Source organism: Eutrigla gurnardus (assembly GCF_963514095.1).
Source record: "Eutrigla gurnardus genome assembly, chromosome: 7".
Taxonomy (NCBI): Eukaryota; Metazoa; Chordata; class Actinopteri; order Perciformes; family Triglidae; genus Eutrigla; species Eutrigla gurnardus.
This window is the reverse complement of record NC_139921.1, coordinates 22,733,707-22,758,194: the sequence shown is the minus strand read 5'-3', so window position 1 is coordinate 22,758,194 and position 24,488 is coordinate 22,733,707. Positions and strand designations below refer to the sequence as shown.

Here is a 24,488-nt window from a genome sequence, read left to right as displayed (position 1 = left end):
AAAAGGCTTAGTCATATCCCCCCCCCAAAAAAAAGTCATACTATAGCACGTCGAAAATTCACGAAAAAGTCAGTCAGGATATATTCATAAAAAAATATTTAAAATTGTTAAAAAGGCATAAAAATCGCTCATCTCGCTTGACGCGCCTAGTCTCAGTGTAGTGAGTCCAAAACAGTCATAAAAAGCCATGATCAATTTTTTCAGGAAAAAAAAAAGTCATACTATAGCATGTCGAAAAAAAAGTGAAAAATCGACAAAATTCATAAAATGTTGTAAAAATGATGTAAAAGTCCTAACATATGCTTCTATATCGCGTGTCAATCAAAATCTGAGTGTAGTGAGTGCAAAATAGTTATAAAAAGGCTTAGTCATATCCCCCCCCCAAAAAAAAGTCATACTATAGCACGTCGAAAATTCACGAAAAAGTCAGTCAGGATATATTCATAAAAAAATATTTAAAATTGTTAAAAAGGCATAAAAATCGCTCATCTCGCTTGACGCGCCTAGTCTCAGTGTAGTGAGTCCAAAACAGTCATAAAAAGCCATGATCAATTTTTTCAGGAAAAAAAAAAGTCATACTATAGCATGTCGAAAAAAAAGTGAAAAATCGACAAAATTCATAAAATGTTGTAAAAATGATGTAAAAGTCCTAACATATGCTTCTATATCGCGTGTCAATCAAAATCTGAGTGTAGTGAGTCCAAAACAGTCATAAAAAGGCTTATTCATGGCTGGCAGGTGGTTGAGTGGTTGAGTGGTTAGAGTGCATGCCATTTACCCATGTCTGCATATATGCAGCAGCCTCAGGTTCGAATCCCGGCCGGAGATCCTTTGATACATGTCACATCCCCCTCTCTCTCCCATGTTTCCTCTCTATCCACCGCTAATACAAAGGTGTCTATGCAAGAAAATAATCTTTAAAAAAAAAAGCCTTGATCATATTGTTAAAAAAAGGTCATGCTATAGCATGATGAAAATTCACGAAAAAGTCAGTCAGAATATATTCATAAAAAAATATTTTAAATTGTTAAAGAGTCATAAAAATCGCTCATATCGCTTGATGCACCAAGTCTCAGTGTAGTGAGTCCAAAACAGCCATAAAAAGCCATGATCAATTTTTTCAGGAAAAAAAAAAGTCATACTATAGCATGTCGAAAAAAAAAGTGAAAAATCAACAAAATTCATAAAATGTTGTAAAAATGATGTAAAAGTCCTAACATATGCTTCTATATCGCGTGTCAATCAAAATCTGAGTGTAGTGAGTCCAAAACAGTCATAAAAAGGCTTATTCATGGCAGGCAGGTGGTTGAGTGGTTAGAGTGCATGCCATTTACCCATGTCTGCATATATGCAGCAGTCTCAGGTTCGAATCCCGACCGGAGATCCTTTGATACATGTCTTATCCCCCTCTCTCTCCCATGTGAAAAGTGCGGAGTTCAACAGCACCACCACGTCACGTCGTAACGGCATTCAGGCAGCTGCGATGACAACTGTCACTGATCTGGGTTCATTAACAGACTGTACTGTCCGTACGTCAACGTCACTCATGTGAGCCCGCTTTTAGTGTATGCTCGACACAGAGACAGCAGGCTACTAGTTTGTAAGCTACCTGGCTCTAGCAGTTCGCGTTAGCGGCTTATAGTCACTCACGGTAAGTTAACGTTAGTAAGCTGATCAAAATTGATCATGGATACATTTATATAAACGTCGTCGGACGGAACAACAGATGGCGGTGGCGGGCGTGTTGGATAAAACTACGGACGCACCGTTGACACCTGCAGGGGAAGATGACCACTCGGGTCCCGGCTGTTAACGTAACTATTCACGTTTCGCTGTCTCTGTCTCTCTCTCTCACTGTGTGCGTGATTATAGCTGCGGGAGGGTGTTGTCAGCGCCGCTGCCAGGATTCAATTTCAATGTACGCACAGAAACGGCAAATACAACAACAAATGGAAAAATACTTTTTTAAGACAAAATCTAATGTTTTCAGTATCAGTGAAACAGTAGTGTATATCATGGTGATAGGCTCCGGTGCAAATAGTTTTTTGTGCCCTCCATCCCCGACCTAAACACAAGCGCACGCTTGTGAGCACTCCACGCACGCACACACACGCTTGGACACGCACGCACAGTACGGTATGATAACTCTGCCGGCCCGGGGAGAGAGACATGCATCGGCTCGGCCCACAGTGCTCAGCAGCAGAGAGGTGACGAGACTAGAGCCGAGCTCTATTGTGTAGTGGAGAGGGGCCAACACACGCTATGCGTAATTGCGCACACACGCGCGATCGTCCTCTCAAATGCGGCTGCATCCGGCCCGGTTCAGCAGCATCAATTTTTTTTTTTCAACCTTCAAAAAAAGTCCTCCCAGTGCGTACTGGATTCCGGCTGGCGGCGCCACTGGGTGTTGTTATATATTCACATTGAAATTCTGACATTGATTTGAGCCCCACCGTCGTATGAGTTAGCCCCACCGTAGTTGAACCAGAAAAAATACTCTGGCGCCGCCACTGTTCATGGAGCTTCACTAGCCAAAGATATACACAATGCCAGGAACAAATGAAGGACAACAAAAATAAACCTATATATGCTTTATAAATCTCAGTAGTAATGGAGCACATTTTTATTATACAGTAGGTATGCCAAACATTTTTTTAACTCTGGGGAAAAATTCAAACAAGTAAATATGAGTTTGTTTCCAGTCCAGTTCCGTGATATAGACACGGATGGCGAGGTTCCGTGATATAGACACGGACGGCGATGTTCCGGTTCCGTGACATAGACACGGACCGCAGTTTGATCGCGTTTTACAGCTCGGTAGGATAGCCCGAACTCAATTCTGTGAAATAAACACAGATTAGCCTGTTCTGTAATTTGTGTCAGTGGGACTTTAAGAGTTAGGCACCTCCCTCTCCGCGCGTCATCGTCGCTTGTTCCGGATGCTGTGCCCCGGCTGTAGGTAGTAGTACCTTTTGCTGGTTGTAAACACTGCGGCGTGCTTATAAGTCATATAACTGCCCTTGAACTGTGTGACACATTTCGCAGTGGACATGACACAAAGAAGACACGCAGACAGAAATATGCGGACGTGTTAGCTGAACGTTTACGGTGCGTACCTTTACAGCCATGGTGGGGATTTTCCAAAGAACACTTGGGCTCCGGACAGCTCTCAGACATCTGAGCCCCCATAGCACCTTCTCATCAACAGCCATAGTAAGACTTTCACCAGTGGACCTCTGCAGGTCATCCCTTCCCACCGCCTCATGGCAGTTTGGAGTCTGCAGTCGAAAGCTGCACACTGGGGCAGACGGGTCCGGGCCGTCCCCTGCCGCAGCGCCAGACAGACGGCCTTTCTCCAGAATAACTCAGGAAGACTTAGCCGTCTTCAGGAGGATCCTGCCACGCCGAGTCGTCACTGACCCGGACCTGCTGGAGTCCAATAATGTGGATTGGCTCAAGACGGTGAGAGGTGATGCCGAAGATTTTAATTAACCTCGTTCCAATTCAAGACACAGGTTGCACCAATGCACACATGGCAATATATTTCATGTCTTCATTCATATATCTCATGCAGGTTCCAGCGAAGTGTTACTGAGGCCTCAAACAACAGAGGAAGTTTCCCAAATTCTCAAGTAAAGAACGAATAGTGGACGGAAGGACAAACACACACAGGTGAGGGTTTCAGAAGGTGGTTAAAGCTGTCGTATTTCCTCTCCTGTAGGTATTGTAACAGTCGTAATCTGGCAGTGAACCCTCAAGGAGGTAACACTGGGCTGGTTGGGGGCAGCGTGCCTGTTTATGATGAGATCATCCTCTCCACCGCCCTTATGAACAACATCCTTACCTTTGATAGTATCTCTGGTAAGTCTTACTTAAATACTGAATGTGAAATAGCTGCCTGCCTTAGCAAATAACAAACCTCATTTTTAGCAATCATTTCCTGTCTGTTAGGCATTCTGACCTGTCAGGCAGGTTGTGTCTTGGAGAACTTGTCCCTTTACCTGGAGGAGAGAGATTACATCATGCCACTTGATCTGGGGGCAAAGGGCAGTTGCCATATCGGGGGAAACGTGGCAACGAATGCAGGTGGACTCCGGCTGCTGCGATATGGTTCTTTACACGGGACTGTGTTGGGTTTGGAAGTGGTGAGTGGAGTAAATACATGAGGAACTTTGATATTCTTCAACAAGTATTATATTGAAAAAGATCTAATACTTGTGTGTGTATATGTATGTGTCATGTACAGGTGTTGGCAGATGGGCGAGTGCTGGATTGCTTGGCCACACTGCGGAAAGATAATACGGGATATGACCTCAAACAGCTCTTCATAGGGTCAGAGGGCACACTGGGGGTCATCACTGCAGTGTCCATCCTTTGTCCACGCAGACCCAAATCGGTTAATGTGGTTTTTCTGGGTAAGATTTTCTCATCGCTTCTCACGTCACAGGAAATGTCAAGTTGAGTTTGTTTTCATAGACTTTTTTGTTGTTGTTAGGATGTGAGACCTTTGAGCAGCTGCTGAAGACTTTTCAGCTCTGCAGGGGCATGCTGGGAGAAATTCTATCAGCCTACGAATTCCTGGACAGTGAATGTATGAGGCTGCTTAATACATACCTGAAACTAGCCAATCCCATCTCTGGTAGGCGCACACACACACACACACACACAGACACACACACACACACACACACACACACACACACACTGAGATGATATCGCAATTAAACACACGCATGACAAAGCATTTCCTCCATCTTGCAGATTGTCCATTCTACGTTGTCATAGAAACGTCTGGATCTGACCCAACACACGACGGGGAGAAACTCCACAATTTTCTAGAGGAGGCGATGACATCATCATTGGTCACTGATGGGACGGTGGCAACTGAAGACTCCAAAATAAAGGTCTTGTTTCTGTTTTTTTTTTTTCTTTAAAGAATAAGTCTATTAAGTGTTATTTAAAATCCGGGCACAAATGCAAGTCATGATAATAAAGTAATCAACTTTTCCACTTCTCCCCTTTCAGGCATTGTGGTCGATGCGTGAACGAGTCACGGAGGCGCTGACTCACGATGGCTTCACTTACAAGTACGATATCTCGCTCCCAGTGGAGCGGATCTACCAGCTGGTGACGGACATGAGGAAGCACCTTGGGGGCAGAGCCAAGAGTGTGGTGGGATACGGACACGTAGGTAAGACATGAATATGAATCTGCATATCAGGAGAGAATGACGGCCTGCTAGCATGGGATATTTACCTCTTTTATTACTGTACGGACAACATTTTGATCTCCATTCTCAAATACTGACTCATTTTGGTATACAGGTGGTTTACACACGGGGTTCACTGCACATATCTTTCCATCTGTACTTTCAGGCGATGGAAACCTCCACTTGAACATCACTTCTCCTGCCAAAGACCCGGCTCTTCTCGCTGCCATTGAGCCCTTTGTCTATGAGTGGACGGCCAGCTGTCAGGGCAGCATCAGTGCAGAGCACGGACTGGGCCTGAAGAAGAGGAACTACATCTACTACAGTAAACCCAGCCAGGCTGTGACTCTGATGGGTGATATCAAGGCCATGCTGGACCCCAAGGGTATTCTCAACCCGTACAAGACTCTGCCAGATAACCTGAAATGAGCACATCCTGTAGGAGCTCCGTCTTCCCTAGAACCATATTTCTGTATGTTTTTTATGCCAGCTCACGCCCTTTATTATGAAACCTTTTTCACATGTTTAGTGCCGAGCTGTCGTTTTGCTAGTAGCATCATTGTCATCCGCACGAGGCACTGCTTTCAGAGTGGCATCTGCTTCAACATGTTGTTGACTTTTTCTCTGGACTCTCTCCAATATATATTATATTACAATATATATTATGTGAAGTTACTGCTGGATGTTATCAGCTACCTCTGCTACTCACGCTCACTCACATAGAATATCCAATACAGTTTGTATAAAACTTTGTGTAAAAGATGTAAAGCATAAAACATATTTTTCAATATTGCTGAGAGGAAGCAAGTGAATGATCATGTTTGACATCTGTAGGTATTAGTGTGCCTACTAGGCCACAAGGGGGTTAACACAGTTCAACAATAACCTTCACAAACATTGGATTTATTTCAGGACTGTTACTACATGAGATTTAGCTCAGTGGACCTCATAAACGGGCAACTGAGGTAATATCTTTTCAAAACTCATAACTCATGGCTAACTGTTTATTACATGTAATACAGCAAACCCATCCTTTTGTGAACAGCAACTTTATGTGTGTTAAATTAATCTTAAATAAAACTGTTTCCAAATGAAAATGGAGTGTTGTTATTCAGGAAACAATGAAGCCCACCTCACTAGGAAAGCTGTACTGCAAACAAGTCTTCCTTGATTCCTCTCTGCTTGCACACAGGGCTTATGGGACGTTTTCCTACCCTTTTCCTCTATTTCTTAACAAATAATTTCTTACTTGTCTCTCAAATGACTACATGGCCATTGAAGGTCCAGAAATTGCCTCTACTGTATGTGCAGTCAATTCCACACCATCAGTCTTACATTACCCTTAGTAGTGTCATATACTATGTCAACAAACTCAACATTTTTTGTAAAAATTGGATTGAAGAGTCATGAATACCCATCTTGTCATATGCCCAGCAAAGTCTGAGTACAGTAAGTCCAAAACGGTGATAAAATGCCAAAGTCAGAGTTTAAAAAAACAAAAAAACTTTAGGATGTCGCTATTTACGAAAAAAGTCTGCCTATTCAAGTATACGTGTAGTCAGTCCAAAACGGTCATAAAAAGCCAGTACATTTTTTAGATTTTTTTTTAAAAAAGTCATAGTTTTGGCCTAAATTTTGCACCAAAATGTCAGTCGACAAAATGTATAAAATGTCAAAATCTGCTTAAAAAGTCCTCAAACCCGATGGTATCATATTCCTGTTCAAGTCTGAGTGTTGTCAGTCCAAAACAGTCATAAATAGCCATAGTGATTTCTTTTTAAATCAGCGTTTTGTCCTAAATTTTATGAAAAAAAGTCAGTCAACAAAATTCATAAAATGTTGTCAAAATCTGCTTTTTATTTTTTTTAAAAGTCATTGTTTTGGCCCAAATTTTGCACACAAAAAAAATCAGTCAACAAAATTCATAAAATGTCAAAATCTGCTTAAAAAGTCATAAAAACCCATGGTATTGTATGCCTAGTCAAGTCTGAGTGTAGTAAGTCCAAAACAGTCATAAAAAGCCATAGTCAATGTTATTTTTTTAATCAGCGTCTCGGCCTAATTTTTACAAAAAAAAAGTCCGTCAACAAATTCATAAAATGTCAAAATCTGCTTAAAAAGTCATTAAAACAGATTTTTTTTTTTAAAGTCATCATTTTGGCCTAAATTTTGCGAAAAAATGTCAGTACACAAAATTCATAAAATGTCAAAATCTGCTTAAACAGTTATAAAACCCACGGTATTGTATGCCTGTTCAAGTCTGAGTGTAGTAAGTCCAAAACAGTCATAAAAAGCAAAACTAAATTAAAAAAAGTCATACTTTAGCATGTCAAAATTTCACATAAAAGTCAGTCACCATAATTCATAAAAATGTGTTTAAAATTCTCTGAGAAAATCTCGAAATAGACGTTATTTTGACAAACTACTGGTAACTTTTTTTTGCCTGAAACGTGTCTAAATCAGTCGCCATAAATTTACAGTCCTTGAAGTTCATCAGCCTTAGCATCCTTCTGCAGCCGCTGATCAACAATCATGCATGCATGTTTCAACAGTGGGGAGTCACTCACTCACCCAGCCAGTAAACCGAGACATGTAGGCCGGCCCGCGGGTCCCTTTTTTTTGAAGGGATTAATAAACTATGACAAGAAAATTATACATTCCAGCTAATCAATAGGCAAGAGTGCAATAACTGTTTTATTACATATAAAAAAAACAAAGCAACATTTTTTTTCCAAAAACAAACCCAGCATTTGTGAAAAAAATAATTTGTAACGGCACACCTAGGTAACTGTTTAAAATGAAAACATGAAGAAAACAGTTTCCAAACGAAGATGGAGTGTTTTTCTTGATATTCAGGCAACTTGTACAGTGTGGCATGATGGACTGAGATGAGGAATAACGGAAGCCCACCTCGCTGCAGAAAACAAGTTCACATCAATGTGCCACGAACTCAAAGCCTTCCTTGATTCCTCTCTGCCTGCACAGAAAAAAGAAGTTATGAAGTGTGCCAAGCAGAGAGGATTATATTGTATCTGTAGTGTTTTATCCTGCATTCTCATCCTACAAACAAGCTCTTTGGGAACTATTTCCAACATTTTCCTCCATTTCTCAACAAATATTTTCTCACTTTCTCCAATAACGACAAAAAGGATACAGAAAGTCCAGCGGAGTTAATGCCTAAGTATACAGTGCCTTCCACGCAGCATCAGTCGTACATTATCAACAGTAGTATGGTAGCAGTGGAGATTTAATAAATATTGTCCTATTTAAAAAAAAAAAAAAAAAAAAGTAGAAACAAATTTGATTCTATTGGCTCTTTTCCTTTTGTAAGTGAACATTATCGTGTGTAGTGTGAGTCTTTGTGGCCATAGTTGACATGTTCTAACAAACCTAATGAGTGAAACACCTCCGATTGTCTCCGAGCAGAATGCCACGACCACTTGCCAAAGACACTGGCTGGGGATCAGAAATGTAAATGACTACTACAACTTGCCATCCATGTTTTTCACACTCGGTAACAGTCTGCCAGGTCAGTGCGAGCACAACGGCAACCGGTTTTTGTCCCTTGACAAAGGCTGGCTTATTCAAAGAGGAAAGGTCCAAACATCCGTGGGCTTCAAGTCAGAGAGAGGGATGTCGGTGGAAGGCGACCACGGAGAAAGTGAGAGCAAGAGAAGGATGAGGCTGGATGACACTTGAACAACTCTTTCCTCTGGCTCTCTGTCCATCCCCTCTATCGTGCTTCCTCATCTCACAAGCACCGCATCAGGCAGCTTCCCCCCCGAGGCTCCTCTCCCTCTCACGACTCCTTGCCCTTCTCCAGAGAGCCGTGAATCTTGTCTAGGGTTTTCTTGATGCGCAGCGCTGTTAGCCTCGCAGAGGGGTTCTGGTACCAACACTCCTTCATCAGCTTCACCAGAGCAGAGAGGGTCTAGGAGAAAAGGGAAGAAACAGAGGATGACATAATGATAAGTCATGCAGGGATACACCCACATAGAGAGGAAACCTTGCAATCAATGTAACTCCTTTAGATGTTTCACGCATTCTTGGTATTAGTAGGTTACGGCAAATGTGCATTGGTATCAATCTCTTCTGCCTTGTTGAGCATTTTACAGTTACAGATGTAAATATGCTATGGTTCATATTATAACAAGCTCACAAATGTACAACATGCATGCCATAAAAACGTAATAAAAAAATGTCAGCGCAAAATATGCCATAACAAACGTCATAAAAAAAGAGGAAGACTTACAGGATCAGAGAACCAACGATTAGGAATGAACGGCCTCTGCTGCTCCACACAAACCACCTTCCTCATGTCGTCGAAGCTGGGATCATTTGGCACCTGATCGTAGAACGGAGGCTTGTATTCCTCCACAATACCTAAAAAGTGTTATAACACAAATGAGTTGGGGTGGGAAACAAGTCCATTCTACGTGGACGATTCTGAATCGATTCACAAATGTCAAAAAACATAACATAACAGAGACACGGCTGAGAGAGAAATCCGTTGGATTTTTTTGTTCATAGAAGGTCATATCTTTTTTTTTTGACAAAGAAAAGCCTTTTCTTTAAGAAAATATTAGAGAAGATAATTAACCCGTTTCTTCTGATTTTCTTTAATGATCATCACAAAAGTAGGAAGTGACTAGCAAACTCAGATTGAATTATTCTTTTTTTTAGCAGGGCCTGAAACAGATCTACATATACAACAGTATATGAGTAAATAATAAATCAGAGGTGGCTGTTTATAACGTCACAGCACTTAAAATCTACCAAATTCATGCCACTCACCATTGCTGTATGTGCGTCTTGCTATCTCCCACAGCACCAAGCCAAAGGCCCAGATGTCTACTCTCTTATAGGCATCAAAGCAGTCTATCTGAATGGTTTCATCCAGCACTTCAGGTGCCATGTATCGCTTGGTGCCAACCTTCGGGTTGTTGCCCACGTCCAGCTGGTTGTCAGCCTGGGAGTGGGTCACAGCCAGCCCTGTGACATGCAGTTACATCAAGTGTTAGAAAGACTGTGTGTTGCCTTTTTCTTGCAGTTTTAAGACACCCATGAAGGTTAAAATATGCTCTTTTTAGGGCAGAGTTGCACTGCTCGTCATCGTCACACTTAGCACAGGCAACCAATCAAATCAGGAGTTTCCAAACATTAAAAAAGAAATAAGAAACAGATAGTCTGCATATCTGTTTGAGTAAGACTAACAGTAAAATGAAAGTAAAATAAGAAACAGACTGACCCAGGTCTGCGATGCAGCAGCGCAGCTCCTTTGTGACCAGGATGTTTTTGCTCTTCAGGTCCCGGTGGGCGATGGCCGGTTTCCCCTCGGTGCCGAAGATCTCTGTGTGCAAGTGCACCAGGCCGCACGCTATCGATGCTGCCATCGCCAAGCCCTCTGACGTCTCCACGGCGACGCGTTGCAAGTAGTCATAGAGCGAACCGTTCTCATGGTAATGGGTGATGAGCCACAGCTGCGTGCTGGAGTTGCGAGAGGTCATGTCGGACGCCATGAAGCCTGAGACAAGAGAGATGGCATTTTGCTGGATTTATTTTAGTTGTTTTACACAGGTATTGCTTTTGTTAACTGCTTAAAACATTAAGGTGTTAAGGGCATAATAATGTTAAAGGAAGTTGAGATTTTTAAAGAAGTCCCTCGCCACATGCATTTACCTTGAAAAGAAACATTTATTTCAAGAGATTCTAATGAAATGTCTTTTCCTGAAACAAGGCAATTCAAACTTTATTACATAAGACATAAAACACATTTAGTCAAAGATATATCACCAAAATGTTCCTAGTGACTAAAATGGTAATCTCTGATAAATGCAGTGGAGACAATAAGGAAAATAATTATCTGTAAGCTTTCCCCCCTTTACACCAACTGGTCCAACTAGATCTCACATCGTGTGTGAACAGACTCACCCAGTATGTTTTCATGTCTTAGCAGCACAGTATTGTAGATCTCCGTCTCTCTGAACCAGGACTTTTCATCTCTCGAGGAGAAGATCTTCACAGCCACGTTTTCCCCCTGCCACTGACCCCGCCACACCTCTCCATACCTCCCTTTGCCTGGAAACGAGAGATGACAAAAGGAGAAATTCAGAGACGTCTGCATTTAAACATCTGGTGTCTCCACATCAACAGAACAAAGCTGCACACGACATTTTTCCAATTCCAAACTGGTACAAACGGCACCGTGTGGTACAACACAGGATCTCAAAGCATGTGACCTACATATCTTCATTTGAATATGCAAACACAAATTTGCCAGAGTTCCCATGATAACAACAGTGAAGGGTCATAAATTTAAAATCGTCAACAATGAAGTATGTGACCTCTTTTTATTCTTGCCCTCACATCATCTGTGACATCGCTGTGAATTCATGCCATGCATTATGTAGTCATTTAAAATACTGATAAAATAAAATGAAACCTGAAGACACTTATGACAATATTTTGCTTTCTCTCCAATACATTGATTGTGTATTTTTGTTTGAAAACTTTTGTTCAGGATGCTATATTATAAAGTCATAGGATAGCAAAAAAAATAAAATAAAAATGCAGATGGCCTGTGACTGTGTGTTATACATACCTACACACTCCATGAGGCTGATCTGCCTGGCCACAGTTCTCTGGACGAGGAAGGGAAGACCTGAACCAGAGCCTGATGTACACGAGTGGTCCAACAGGTCCTAAAGACAGACAGGTAAAACATTTAGCGGCGTATACCATTATCTTTAGAAGGCCCATAAGTACACACACATCACATTTTTTCAGCCTCAACAAAGACCTGACTGAGATGGAAACATTTTCTGTTTATAGAAAATATACTGTGTAAGCACTTCTCTTTGTCTATGTCAACATATTCCCTGCCCTACAGACATGTGGGGCCTAATTATGGCAGAAACTGATGGAAACTATGGTTAACACTTAAATGTTGGGGTTAAATCAGGGTGCCTTTAAGTTTCACTAATTAGATGGTGAGGTGGAATCTCTCCAAATTGCAAATCTGTTTCCATTGTTTCGACGAGGACTTCTCTTCTCCTTACCGCTAAAGTGCTGTCTCCCACGTTGGAGGTGATGAGGCCATCTATGGCCCCCTGCTCGGTGTCAAACTCCTGCAGCCTCTGCAGACGGCCGTGGTGGAACCTCCTGCAGGCCAGGACTGACACTACAGACAGCAGAGCCAGAACCACCACCGGACCGAGTACAAAGAGAGCTAATGTCTCCACACGATACCGGACTGGCTCACCTTCTGGAGCTGTAGACAAAAGGAAAATATATTTGATTGCGACATGACTTTTTGTCTGAATGGGTAATAGACAACTACATCATGATTATTGTAGTTTTCGACTCACTTCCGTGCTAAATGAAGCATGCTATAATCTAATATCAACCTGTTGGAAGCAGAGACTCCAGCAAACCCCGGGTGGTGTTGCCGTTGCACATGTCCTGGGAGCAGCAGAAAATGGCCTGATGGAAGGATGGAGCAGTGGAGCATTGCATTCGGCTTTTCTCATCCCCCTTCAGGCAGCCACGCTCGAACACGACCCGACTGCTGCCCACATTGACAGAGGAAAAGCACCGTGTGCCGTGGCACTGGGTGTCCTGGAGGCATTTCGGGCTATCACACAAACACACCAGCTGCCCGTCTGTGGAAGAGATGATACGGGTTCAGCACACACTCATGCTGTTTCACAGAGCATCCAAACACATACACGCTGTTGACTTATTTAAGGTGGCAAACCAACAGAGAGACTTATTCTCTCACCAAAGCTGTCACTAGGAAAGCAAGAAACAAACATACTGGCAAGATGCCCGTCTGGCAAAACATAACGGTTACCGAAAAGACTTTTACAGCACCCAATATTAAGTCTGTAGTAGCTATAAACAAGCATTTACAAATATACAGTGTACAACTGTATGATGCATTATTAAATTGCTTTTATCTCAATGATTTTGTGCAGTGGAGTTCTATTACTGTTGGAAAAATAGTTAAAATGTCTCCAATAACCCAGAGACATCCCTAAATTTGTAAGTCAAGATAACCTATGTACTGTATTACCAAATCTTACTTAGAAAAGTCAGACAATTCTGTAAACCTGATATTAGGAACAAGCCTCAGATGTAGTGGATCTAGCAAATAAGAGCAGGAGAAAAAAAGCTAAACATTTATATCTATTGATTTTGAAGATGCTTTTGTGGAAAGCGACACACAAATGAGGTACAATCGATTACCGCAGCTGATCAAGGACTGGCCTTCAAGAATAAGTGCCTCATTTGTTTTTAGACAGAGAGATTAGATGAGCGAATTCCCTCAGAATAGAGAGAGACATTTGTAAATAGAGAGAGGCATTTTGCCGTGTAAGCAGAAACCAACTAGGTTTTAATTGTGTAAATACAAGTTTGCTTTCTGGACATTTAATTACTTGCAACTATCATAATGCAAACACACTTTGTGATGCCACTGTGTGTTTTAGTTGTGTTTTTTTGTGGCTACTACATGGCAATTGTGACACTTGTGAACCTGGTATCATACCAAGCCACAAAGAATGAAAGCACCTAAACCCTAGCTTAGTAACCAGTGAGATGGGCCATATGTTAACAGTTCTCACTAAAAAATGAACAGGCGACCAACCATATACTTTGCTTATGAGCATTTGACAGCACAACGTGAACACTCAGCAGAATATCAGTCTGAAAACAGTAAAGCATAAAGTTTAGACACAGGTAAGGCCACCGTACCTGAACCCTCAGCTGACGTCTGCAGGGCCTGCAGCAAGAGCAGCAGAAGGACGTGGACACTGCAACGACCCATGTTTCAGTGCACTGACAGAGGGAAGGGAAGAGGAGTCAGACAGTTCAAATACACTCACAAACAGGGAATTTACATTTACACCCCTCTGGTGATCCATGCCATGGCTTCAGATAGAAAGGAAGCAACAACGTATAATGGCTCAATAACAATAGTCATCTGTCTGTCTTTGTCATGCCTTTATTTAAAACACATGACTGATTATGCAAAAAAAAAAAAGAAAGAAACTGCAGCCGTCAAAGACAACCACCTGGAACATAATCACAACAAAAGTTGTCGTTATATCACTTTACGCAGACATAATATAGCCACGTGCTTAGCTCTTACGTTGCTGAATCACAAGTTAATTACTACTAATGGCTTTTAAGGTAACATAACACTGCTGGAGCTGTTCCTCCTTAAGCTAACAACGAATATAGCATTGGAAACAACTAGCATAATAATTCAAATTCCGCTAACAGCTAACACCTTCATTTCAATGTCAAAGCGTCTGGTTTTTCGTAAAGTGTACCACCTATCAGAAACCCCCGTTGATTAAACCCTGCGAGCTGTGTGCCTGGTTGTTTGCTGTAGCTAACAGGCCATTAACGAGCGGTTTTATTGGCCGTCCACAGGCGCCTCTAAGGCGCCAGCCAGACAGACGTCTGCCCGGCGCTGCTGCTGCTGCTGCTGCTGCTAGCCCTGCGAGCTAAACTAGCTGCAAAGCACAACCGCCGCCTGGCCAGCCGAGGACTTACAAAACAAGAAAAGAGAGTTAAAAAAAACATCCACCTACCCGGCACACACGGAATACAGCCTCTACCTCATTTTGGGATGTCTGCGTATTCCTATGTTCGTTTTAAATTAATCGTATTGGCGTTATTTGCGATGTAAGAAGCTGAAAGAAGGACCACAGCCCTGCCCACCCACTAGCTGTCTTCCCTTCCAGCCACGCATGACGTCACCAAAACATTATCCGCGAGATGCATTGTGGGTCAAAGAGTCCTCCGAAATAACCATAACATCAGTGATATATTTACAGTTGTATGAATGATCTTTAATAGGCAACATTGGTGTCCAAAATTATACACAAATACATCACTTAAGTACTTTGTTACTTTGCACCGACTAGTTAATTGGTAGTTTACTTGCATAGTTGAGATTTATTTATTTGAACAACTTAAAATTCTTAAAATGAATTGAACAGTAATGAACATTTATGAGCATGAGGAAACGACCCATTCATCACACATACCTAAATAATGTGAAACAGTTCATGCCGTCAAAGATGTAATGCCTAAAACATTTAAATACTTCTTAGATATATTGTTGTATTACTAGGATTTAATACCACTCTCAGGAAAAATATATATACTTTATGACTTTATCAGTAAGTGCATGACTCAAACAACTCCAACAGCTTCAGGGAATATTAGGGTGAAGTCACAGAATATTCTGTCATCTTCCTGTCTAGTCCGTGTGGGTGAGCGCTCACTTGGCAATCTGGTGTCATGTATACAGAATCCAGGCACAATTCCCAGTATGTCATTAAATATTAGTGTCCCCATATTCAACACAAGTTTAATAACTACCAATAATTACTGATGAGGTTATAAACCTTGTATCATCAGTCAGTTTGTCAACATTATGGGTTGATCATTTAAACAGTGTACTAACTTCCACTATCAATCTATCTCTTGTTGTTTGTGTGTCCATTTTCATGTGGAATTTACTTTTGATGACAGATTTTCTGGTTATTTTTATTTGACAACACGTGGAAGTGCTTACAATCACAGTCACTGTCACAAGTTTTGGCTACGTTTAAATCAATGCTTGATTTTCCATCATCAATCAGAGTGTCTTGTCATATGATCCACTGCCTGTTTATTCCAAGTGACGGACTAGGGTCAAGGATCTCTATTTGCATGAAAAATAAATGCTTCTACTTGTTTAACAATAGATAACTAGCCTGGACTATATGTATGGCACTGATTAGTTTGCACAATATAGCAGTGAAGAATATACTAAATTACTTTTACACTGAAAATTAAACACTGCATGTATGTTTATTACAAACAACCTCCAGTAATAACATCCGAAATTAGCTTTTATGAAGTGAAACATTTACAGTTTCACAAAGGAAATGCCAAATATTCATTGAGGCTGGATTTTCGATCTTCATCTAAAGTGTCATCTGGGTGGTTTTTACCGCCTCAGCGGAAAACCCCTTTTGCTCCACATGTTTGCTCCCACAGTATTTCATTCCGAATGCTATGTGACAGCTTGATTTAAAAAGTCCCTCTGTGCTTCCTTGTCCCGTCACCCATGCATGCTGAGGATCAGATACTCCAACCGTCCCCCCCCCCCCTCCGAAACGAGCCTTCATTTCCTGAGCAATCATGGAGATCTGCCAGTGCATAACGCCGCAACTAAAAGGCGGATTGGAAGATTAGTTCATTTTATTGTTTGTACCTGTTTCAATTGATTTAATTTTTGATTCTGTTCAGAAAATGTGTGTGTGTGTGTGTGTGTGAGAAAAGGGAGAATCGTAATAGTGGATATGTTTCCCCCCCACTGGGTCCCATGGTCATGAACAATAACCAGTGCTGTTTGTTCTTGCTTACCTGGGGCTTCGGTCTCCACTGAGCCAGAGCAAGGCCCCGCCAGTATCTATTCTCTACGAGTGCGGCCCCGGCACAGAGACACATTGTCCGGGGCTTTTTTTAATTAAAGACCCTGGGTCAACACTCTGTGCCAGGTGACCTGAACCACACCGAGCCTGCGTGTGTCCACCGCTATCCCCTCCGCTGGGGATAAGTCGCAGTGCATTATTGGAGGTGGAAATGCTATACAGCTATCATGAGATGGAGGAAGGATTATCCACCGAGGACTTTGACTTAAGAGGAGGGGACAGAGGAATAATGCAATGTTTTCTTCTTTCTACATCAGGTTACACCAGGACCAGGTTACAAGAGAGGGTGGGGGTAGCTAAGCTAAGTGACTTTTTTTCCCCCTTCAATGAAATCCACCTGCTCTTCATCTCTGGTTGTATTAGAGAGATCGTCCCAAGCAGGTTTCCTACCAGAGCCGACATGGAGCGTCTAGAGAGAAGACTGGCTGCAGCGTTCCTCCTCCTTCTGCCTCTTCTGTCTGTCAACTGTGTCGCCAATAAAAAAACTACAGGTACATCCAAAGGGACACAGACTTTTACCTAACTTCTGCATGTTTCAGGTGGAGTTTGGTGTGTAGTTCTGAAATATTTGCATTTTTGCTTCATCTGCAACTCTTTTTCTCCAGTCTCCTGGTGCGTAATGTCTGTTGCCGAAGAGCGGAAGTGTCTGGATTTGGCTGCGATTGCCACAGCTCGGAATATTAGAGGGACTTTGGAATGCATCCGTGGCCTGGACACCAGAGACTGCATGGAAAAAATCAAGGTATCGGAAGGAGAAGGGATGGGAAAGTGGATTGATCAATCTCTGGTTGCCTTACACAGTTTCACTATGATCACATCACTTTCCTTTCATATATACTTGCATCTCCAATGTTTGTTACCAAAATCAATTAAAATGTATTTTTGTCAGAACGGGACAGCAGATGCAGCCTCCATGTTTGCGGATGACATCTATGCCGCTGGTCTCTGCCATGGCCTGGAGCTGGCTGCAGGAGAGTCCCACAACGGAGTGGGTAAGTCACAGGTTTGAGCCTTGCAGCTCAGCAGTCACCTAAAATAATACCTAAATAATGATACGTGGTTGCCAGAGCCGCTTATACGGATGTAGACACATTATTCTCCGCTTCCTCCAGATGGTGTGAGCTACTACGTGGTGGCGATGGCGAGTCGTGCCACCTCGGACCTGTCCCTGCTGGAGATGCACGAGCGCAGCTCCTGTCACCCCGGCGTACGCACCACAGTGGGGTGGACTGTTCCTATTGGCTACCTGGTCAATACCTCGCAGATCAGCGTAGGGGAGCAGTGCAACTTCCCCAGAGGTGAGGCAGAGCATGATGGGGACGAGGGGAGGGGAGGCAGGAAAGGTGAGGGGATGTATAAGGGTAGGCTATGTGTGTGCCGAAGTGTGGAAGCTATATGTGAGAGGCTCCGAGGGAGTAAGCAGTGATGTGGAACGTGAAAGGATGGAGGAGATGAGAGGAGAAGGCAGTTAGAGAACAGTGTACCGGTCTCTGTATGAGTGTGGGGAGTAACGATGGACAGAAAGACATATTGGAAGATGGTTAATATGACGAGCTTTTAAAAGACAAACAATATTGTCTTTGTATTGAAAGATATATGTTAATCTTTTCTTGTTCAATAACGATTAAAAGCTTGTAAATGCCGAACCGAAGGGTTAAACTGGGTGGAATGTTCCTTTAATGTGATAAACATGGGCACTGTTCATTTTGAGTCTTGCTACTATAAATACTCACTAGACTAGAACATCAAATCTATCTGCAGCTTTAAATGCTCAGCTGCACATTAATGCATAAATATTTATTACAGTTTTTACTCAGCCTTTAAAGAAATTAAACTATATATACTTGCGACTCATTTTAAAAGCGGTCCATCCTAAGCAGGAAGAAATGTGTTTGGGTGTGAGAACCACAGGCATGCTAGTATTGGAACAAATGGGATCGTTGATAATAAGACAATGGGAAAAATATAAAATATCTAATTGCTTTTTAAAAAATTCTGCTACCTTACATTGTTATTTCCATTGTGGTTCTCTAGTCGTTTATATGGCAGCAGGCTGGGGAAAGCAAGCAGACTTGATGTGTCAGAAAACACTACAACAGAAAGTAACAACCCTTATAAGACATTTCTCAAATGATACTTAACGTCCAAAAGTTGGCGATGTTTGAAGACCCTAACTAATGCAACAATCTTTTTTTAATAAATCTGCAAATTAATTTTTTCTTGAATTAATGCAATTAATATGATCCTAAAGCCAATTAGGTGCTGTCCAATTCAAACCAATAGTATATTCAGTTGATCACTTAAACTAAAGCAATACTTCACATGTAAAAAGCTGAAACAAATCGATTATCAGAATAGTTCCCAAATATTTTTATGTTAATTAATTAAACAGTTCAAGGTGTTTCTTGAAGGGTTATTTTTAACACTCCATTTGTCTTGAATAGACCTAATATCATTTATAATTCTAGTGAAGTGGAAGTGGACAATTCATGGAATCTTCTTTTAAACTTTCTTCCTCTAACTCATTCTTTGTCTCTTTCACCAGCCGTTGGCAACTTCTTTGGTTACAGCTGTGTGCCGGGTATTAAGGACGACCAGCACGACCCCCGGGGCAACAACCCCAAGAACCTGTGCGAGGCCTGTATAGGTGACGAGTACGACAGGCACATCTGTGCCAACAACCCCAGAGAGAGGCACTACGGAGAGGCAGGGGCGCTGAGGTACAACGCTGGCACTAATAACGCTAACGGCACCCAGAGGTGTGGTCGTTGTTGTCACCATAAAGGGAAAAAAGGTCATCAAAGCTGTTCTGAATTTTAAAAAAACATTAGTGATGATAATAATACAGCAGTGAAAGACAGACCCTCATGAGTGTTTTAGGGATCTGCAGAAGACATAAAATATGACATAACAGACAGAAACTCTTCATTAAAACAGACTGTAAACAGTATTTGACCATTCAAGCTGTTTGTTCTGCGTGCTGCAATTTCTTTTTAATGTCAGTTTCACTCACTGGCTGCACGTTATAATTGGAGACAATGATTTCATTCCCAATTCAATATATTGCTGTGTATTACAGTGCTCAGTGAAATAGCCGTTGGCGTCGTAGTAAAGAGTGTTTGAAATGGAAATAAAAGGACAAAGGGTTGTTATTAATTCTTGAAGCGCAGCAGTGGGTGGCGGAGGGGGGGTCTCCAGAGTCACGCTGTCACGAAAACATGCTGGTTTTTCATCTATTTATAGACGGAATGTGTCTGATTATTCATGTTTTCCTTTCAGGTGTGTGGCAGAGAACCTCGGCGACGTGGCCTTCGTCAAACACACGACGATCTTTGACAATCTGGACGGTGAGTTTTAATGTGTCAGTGGCTACACAACTACTACGAATATGAGCTTAGAATGTAGATGAGGTATGATGAGGTTACTCGGGGCCAGCAGAGAGAAAGAGAGGGTGCTAGTCCATGTCAAGACACAGGATGTCAGTGTTTCACAATATTTCTCACGACAATAAACAGATTCTATGTGTGAGACAGAGAAAGACAAAGAGACAGATAGATAGTACAAGAGATCATACGTGAGAAACATCTCATACAGTCAGGAAAGGACAGACAGTTTGTCCAGCAAAAAAATTAATAAAAAAATGGCCCAATTCTTTGTTTGCTGCATCTGCTCCCCCCCCCCACCGCTTTGGGCAACATCCAAAATTAATGGCGATCATTATCAGAGTCACGCTCCACAGACGCTGCTGGTGGGGCCGAGAAGGAGCAGTTTGACACCAGCTCCACAAACACTGTAGCTGTCTAACGAAGCGTGCTTTCTCATATGGTTTCGGAAAACGTCCAGAGTCCAGACCAATTAACGGAGGTCAGGAAAACACAGGAGGTCTGCAGCTTCGAGGTGGTCTACGTCGTGCTTCTAATGATATGTTAAAAATAGATTTGTGTGTTTGTGTGCTTTTTTTTAAACGACTACATGGCCAACCAAATCAATCAAAACTAAAATGTGAAATAAAAAGTCAACATTTACTTGCTGCTGCTCTTGTCGCATCTCCTCCTAAACGATACAAATCAATCAAGTCTTTGAAGACATCCTAAAATAAAAAATATGAGCTTCTCATAAAACTCACAGAAGAAAAATAAGAAAATAAAAGCAGCTAATTGCTAAAAGTTGGTGTAAATCTCTAAGGCTTTAAGAAGAGAACCTTGTAAAAAGAAACGCACTTCAATATGCACTTGATTGCCACCACAAGAGACTAAAGCTGCATGTGACTGGCAAAGCAATCCTCACCAGCTGCTGCTGCTGCTGAGTTTAGCAAACGTACATCTGGAGTTGCTGGACAGTAAACTTACCCAAATCCAATAATACAGGCTTAAACTCCAATAATGTAGCGTCTCGGCTCCCACGATGTGTCAGCCAGATGTTTTTCTCACTATTATCCTGAACGCACTTATTGGAAGAAGCTTTGGATTTAAGCCTCAGCTAAATGAAATGTAATGACATCCTATGGTTATCAAATAACAAGCCCCTCTCTGCTGATAGGTAAGCCGGGGATTTTAACACATGATAATGCTGCTTCTGCTTGAGTTCTAAATGGGCTTGAATTCAAATCCGACACACCTCGACCCCTCTGCTGCCCAGGTAAGAACCAGGACTCCTGGGCCATGGATCTGGAGCTGGAGGACCTGAAGCTGCTGTGCCCAGATGGAACCGAGGCCAACCTGGAGGACTTTGCCCGATGCCACCTGGCAGCCGTCCCAGCTAACGCTGTGGTGGTGCGCGCGGAGGACAAGTGTCGCGTCTGGAAGTACCTGGAACGTTTACAGGTAGGCGTGGACACGAGTGTGCATCAAGATACGCGTGCAGTTGTGTCTCATACATCTATGGAGTCTGTTTTATCGATCGGTACGTCTCAGAGCGCAGGTATCTGTTAAACTGTCATCCTTCTTCTTCACTGAGTGTGTGTGTGTGTGGGAGATGCCAGGATGACGGATGCATCCTGTACTGATCCCCCTGGCTCTACACACACACACACACACACACACACACGCACACACATGTACACACACATAAACAGAGCACGCCAACGCACATCCATGCATGCCCTCATGCATTAAGTCCCGTCACGCACTTTCCCCCCTCTTGCAGAATGCGTTTGGCAATGCCACCGAGGGCTTCCGCCTGTTCAGCTCAGCAGGCTACGGCGGATCCGATCTGCTCTTCAGCGACGCCACCCACCACCTGCAGAGGGTGACGGGCGGCTACACCTCTTGGCTGGGCCCCACTTACACCACCGCGCTGAAAGCCTTCGAGTGTGAGGGTAAGAGCGGTGGTTCTCCGTTTTTGTTGTTGTAAATGTGGAAATATATGTGGATCTCCCTTGTTTATGTGTGTGGACTGCAGCTGTTCTGATTACGGCGCCTCCCCTCCCCAACAGGCTTCTGCTGATGGAGCAGGAGGAAGACGTCCAACGCACCAACTCTCACCCCATTCCTCCGTCCCCGTCCTCCCGTTCTGCCGCCATCTGTGCCCTTCTGCTACTCCGTCTCGCCATTTCGTCTTCGCTTTGCTTCTTGTTTGTTTTCTCTTCCTATTATTATAACGTCGCCGTCCTACTGTGCCACTGAAATGTCAGAGAACGTCCCCGAAATTGAGCTTAGGTTAAATAAGGACACTTGGAATTAAAGGTGGGAAACAGAGAAGTGCAGGTTTTTGAAAGTTACTTATGTTCATTTGAGGTTTGTGGTAAAGATTTGAGTGGAAATACCATGAAATCATCCCTCAATATTGATTTAAACAGACAAAAAAACGGTGCTGTTAAATGTTCATACCCTGTATGTTTGTCAGGAAATTGTGTCCTTCTTGTTGCATTAGTCAAAGCATCAGTCTCACCCATTCTCCCCCCTCCCCCCCACCCCCACCCCCACCCTCCTCCCACAGGGTCCGTCTCTGGCACTGAAGAACTGGGTGCTATTAACTTTGAGCTTAGAGGTCTCAGTTACTGTATGTGTGTGTGTGAGAGTATAGACTTCCTCCCACAGCCATTATTGCCCTAATTGGCATTCTGGCATATCATACCGTTTGAGTGCAAGAGAGAGAAAGTGTGTGTTTGTGTGCATGTGTTCGTATGGCTCGGTGTTACTGTGCTGCTTTCCCATCGGCTTGTATAGCGTAGGACTTTGGATCACTGCGTTCTCACGTTGGAGTGGAGCGGACGATGCCAGATCGCAGTGTTTCGTTACACCATACAGTTAGGAGAAACTGGATTAGGCCGCATCCAGTGAGTCTTTGATAATTTCCTCATGTGTGACGTTCGCATCACCCCAATCTCCCAAAATACGGTCTCCAATAGCAACGTTTCCCTCCAATTAATCACAAGATTGCTCCTAACAGCGAGGCAACGTTAATGACAGAAGTTACTAAAAAGAGGATGTCCAAGTCTGGTGTTGGAGGAAGAAATTAGTCAGTGCAGTGTGTGATACCATCAAGGAATTGTCACGAAGAAGAGTATTACTGAGTTAATGTACTATGAAGAAACGGTGATTGTCCAGAAATCCATTTAATTTCCCCGGATATCTTTAAGGAAGTGAAATTAAAGAATCACAGTTAACCGTGTTTAAAGCCTCCCTTGACCTACAGAATAATGTGCAGTAAAATGTATAACGGACTGTGGGCTCGGCTCCTCGTCTCCATCTTTATTATTTCTCTCGTGTTCTGCGCCTCGGAGCTCGGCGATAAGCTGATAAAAACCGGATGGAGTTGTCCTCGTCAAACTGCGGGGTTTTGACCTTGTCGTACTGGAAGACGTCCAACGAGGTGGAACTAATACAACAGATACAAAAGGCAAGATGCATTTACAGTCTCGCCGAGGCGACGGGCCTAATGCCCTCCTTTTTTAAATAAAACACTGTCACTTTTCATCACCGTACGCGTTACAAAACCATAAACTCCCCAAGTGTGAATGTGCAAGATGAAAGCAATACTTCGCACCTCATTTGCAAAGGGCAAAGGCATCTCTGCTGTACTCATTCAGCTGTGTGTTTGTACCGCCGGTGCCGTTTCTTACTGTTGTCCGACAGGCTTCAAATGATGTAAATACTCCTCACAGCTTGTGTAGTGATGCAACCCTTCTTATTTTCAACCAATTAAATGAATGATGATAAAAAGAAAAATGATCTCCTCTGCTCCTTTCTGACTTCTAATTATCCTGAAACGGCTACAACGTGATATCTGAGTGGGAAATGAAAATATTCTTGATATCGTCTCTCCTGGCACATCTTCCACCGCCTCTCAGAAATGGTCTGTTTGCTCCTTCTCGTTCATTTCGGAAAGGAGGGAGAGAATAAGGGGGGGATAATAAAGGGGGGTCTCACACATACAAAGACCGGCATACAGAGATTCAGGTGCACGCTTGGGTGGAGCCTCCCAGGTGGACATGTGAATCAGGGGCCCAAAATCCTCATAGGTGGTCCCCCACGTCCAGACAGACCTTCTACTCAGCACCGACCCCCCCGGAGGAGCACCATTTAGCTGCGAGCAGATACTGTAGATTAAACTGCATTGCAGCAGAATGCTGCGATCGCTCTCGATCCCTCAGCTCTCTTGCTGACCGCGTTGCTGTGATGCACAAATAGGAAACAACTAAACAGCCTTCTCAACTTTGAGGTGTGGGGTTGAACGGGAGGAGAGTGGGTAATACCAGCGGTGGGAATTAGCAATTTAATAAGTTTTTAACGTGTATAAACAGCATAAAAAGATTCTGCATGAAGTACTTTAACGTTTCAGTA

At 42.8% G+C, this 24,488-nt stretch overlaps 3 protein-coding genes across 3 annotated transcripts; 2 read left to right on the top strand and 1 right to left on the bottom strand.

Moving 5' to 3' along the window:
- The first annotated feature begins 2,961 nt into the window (after positions 1-2,961).
- On the top strand, positions 2,962-5,773 carry d2hgdh (D-2-hydroxyglutarate dehydrogenase). The gene is made up of 9 exons (XM_084013887.1): positions 2,962-3,469; positions 3,575-3,632; positions 3,722-3,861; positions 3,952-4,145; positions 4,247-4,415; positions 4,496-4,639; positions 4,762-4,904; positions 5,026-5,191; positions 5,376-5,773. The coding sequence occupies exons 1-9, from the start codon at positions 3,127-3,129 to the stop codon at positions 5,636-5,638; spliced, it is 1,620 nt and encodes a 539-aa protein (XP_083870013.1). The 5' UTR covers positions 2,962-3,126; the 3' UTR covers positions 5,639-5,773.
- A 2,112-nt stretch (positions 5,774-7,885) lies between these two features.
- On the bottom strand, positions 7,886-14,950 carry acvr1l (activin A receptor, type 1 like). The gene is made up of 10 exons (XM_084013888.1): positions 14,809-14,950; positions 13,964-14,047; positions 12,616-12,870; positions 12,268-12,479; positions 11,811-11,910; positions 11,141-11,287; positions 10,458-10,733; positions 10,004-10,201; positions 9,462-9,592; positions 7,886-9,140 (listed from the first exon to the last, which is right to left on the bottom strand). The coding sequence occupies exons 2-10, from the start codon at positions 14,034-14,036 to the stop codon at positions 9,009-9,011; spliced, it is 1,524 nt and encodes a 507-aa protein (XP_083870014.1). The 5' UTR covers positions 14,037-14,047; positions 14,809-14,950; the 3' UTR covers positions 7,886-9,008.
- Positions 14,951-16,986: 2,036 nt separating this feature from the next.
- On the top strand, positions 16,987-23,873 carry otomp (otolith matrix protein). Its single transcript, XM_084013895.1, has 9 exons — positions 16,987-17,195; positions 17,310-17,446; positions 17,594-17,696; positions 17,817-18,002; positions 19,250-19,424; positions 19,984-20,051; positions 21,343-21,527; positions 21,850-22,021; positions 22,139-23,873. Exons 1-9 carry the CDS (start codon positions 17,105-17,107, stop codon positions 22,147-22,149), a joined length of 1,128 nt encoding a protein of 375 aa, XP_083870021.1. The 5' UTR covers positions 16,987-17,104; the 3' UTR covers positions 22,150-23,873.
- Positions 23,874-24,488: the final 615 nt, after the last annotated feature.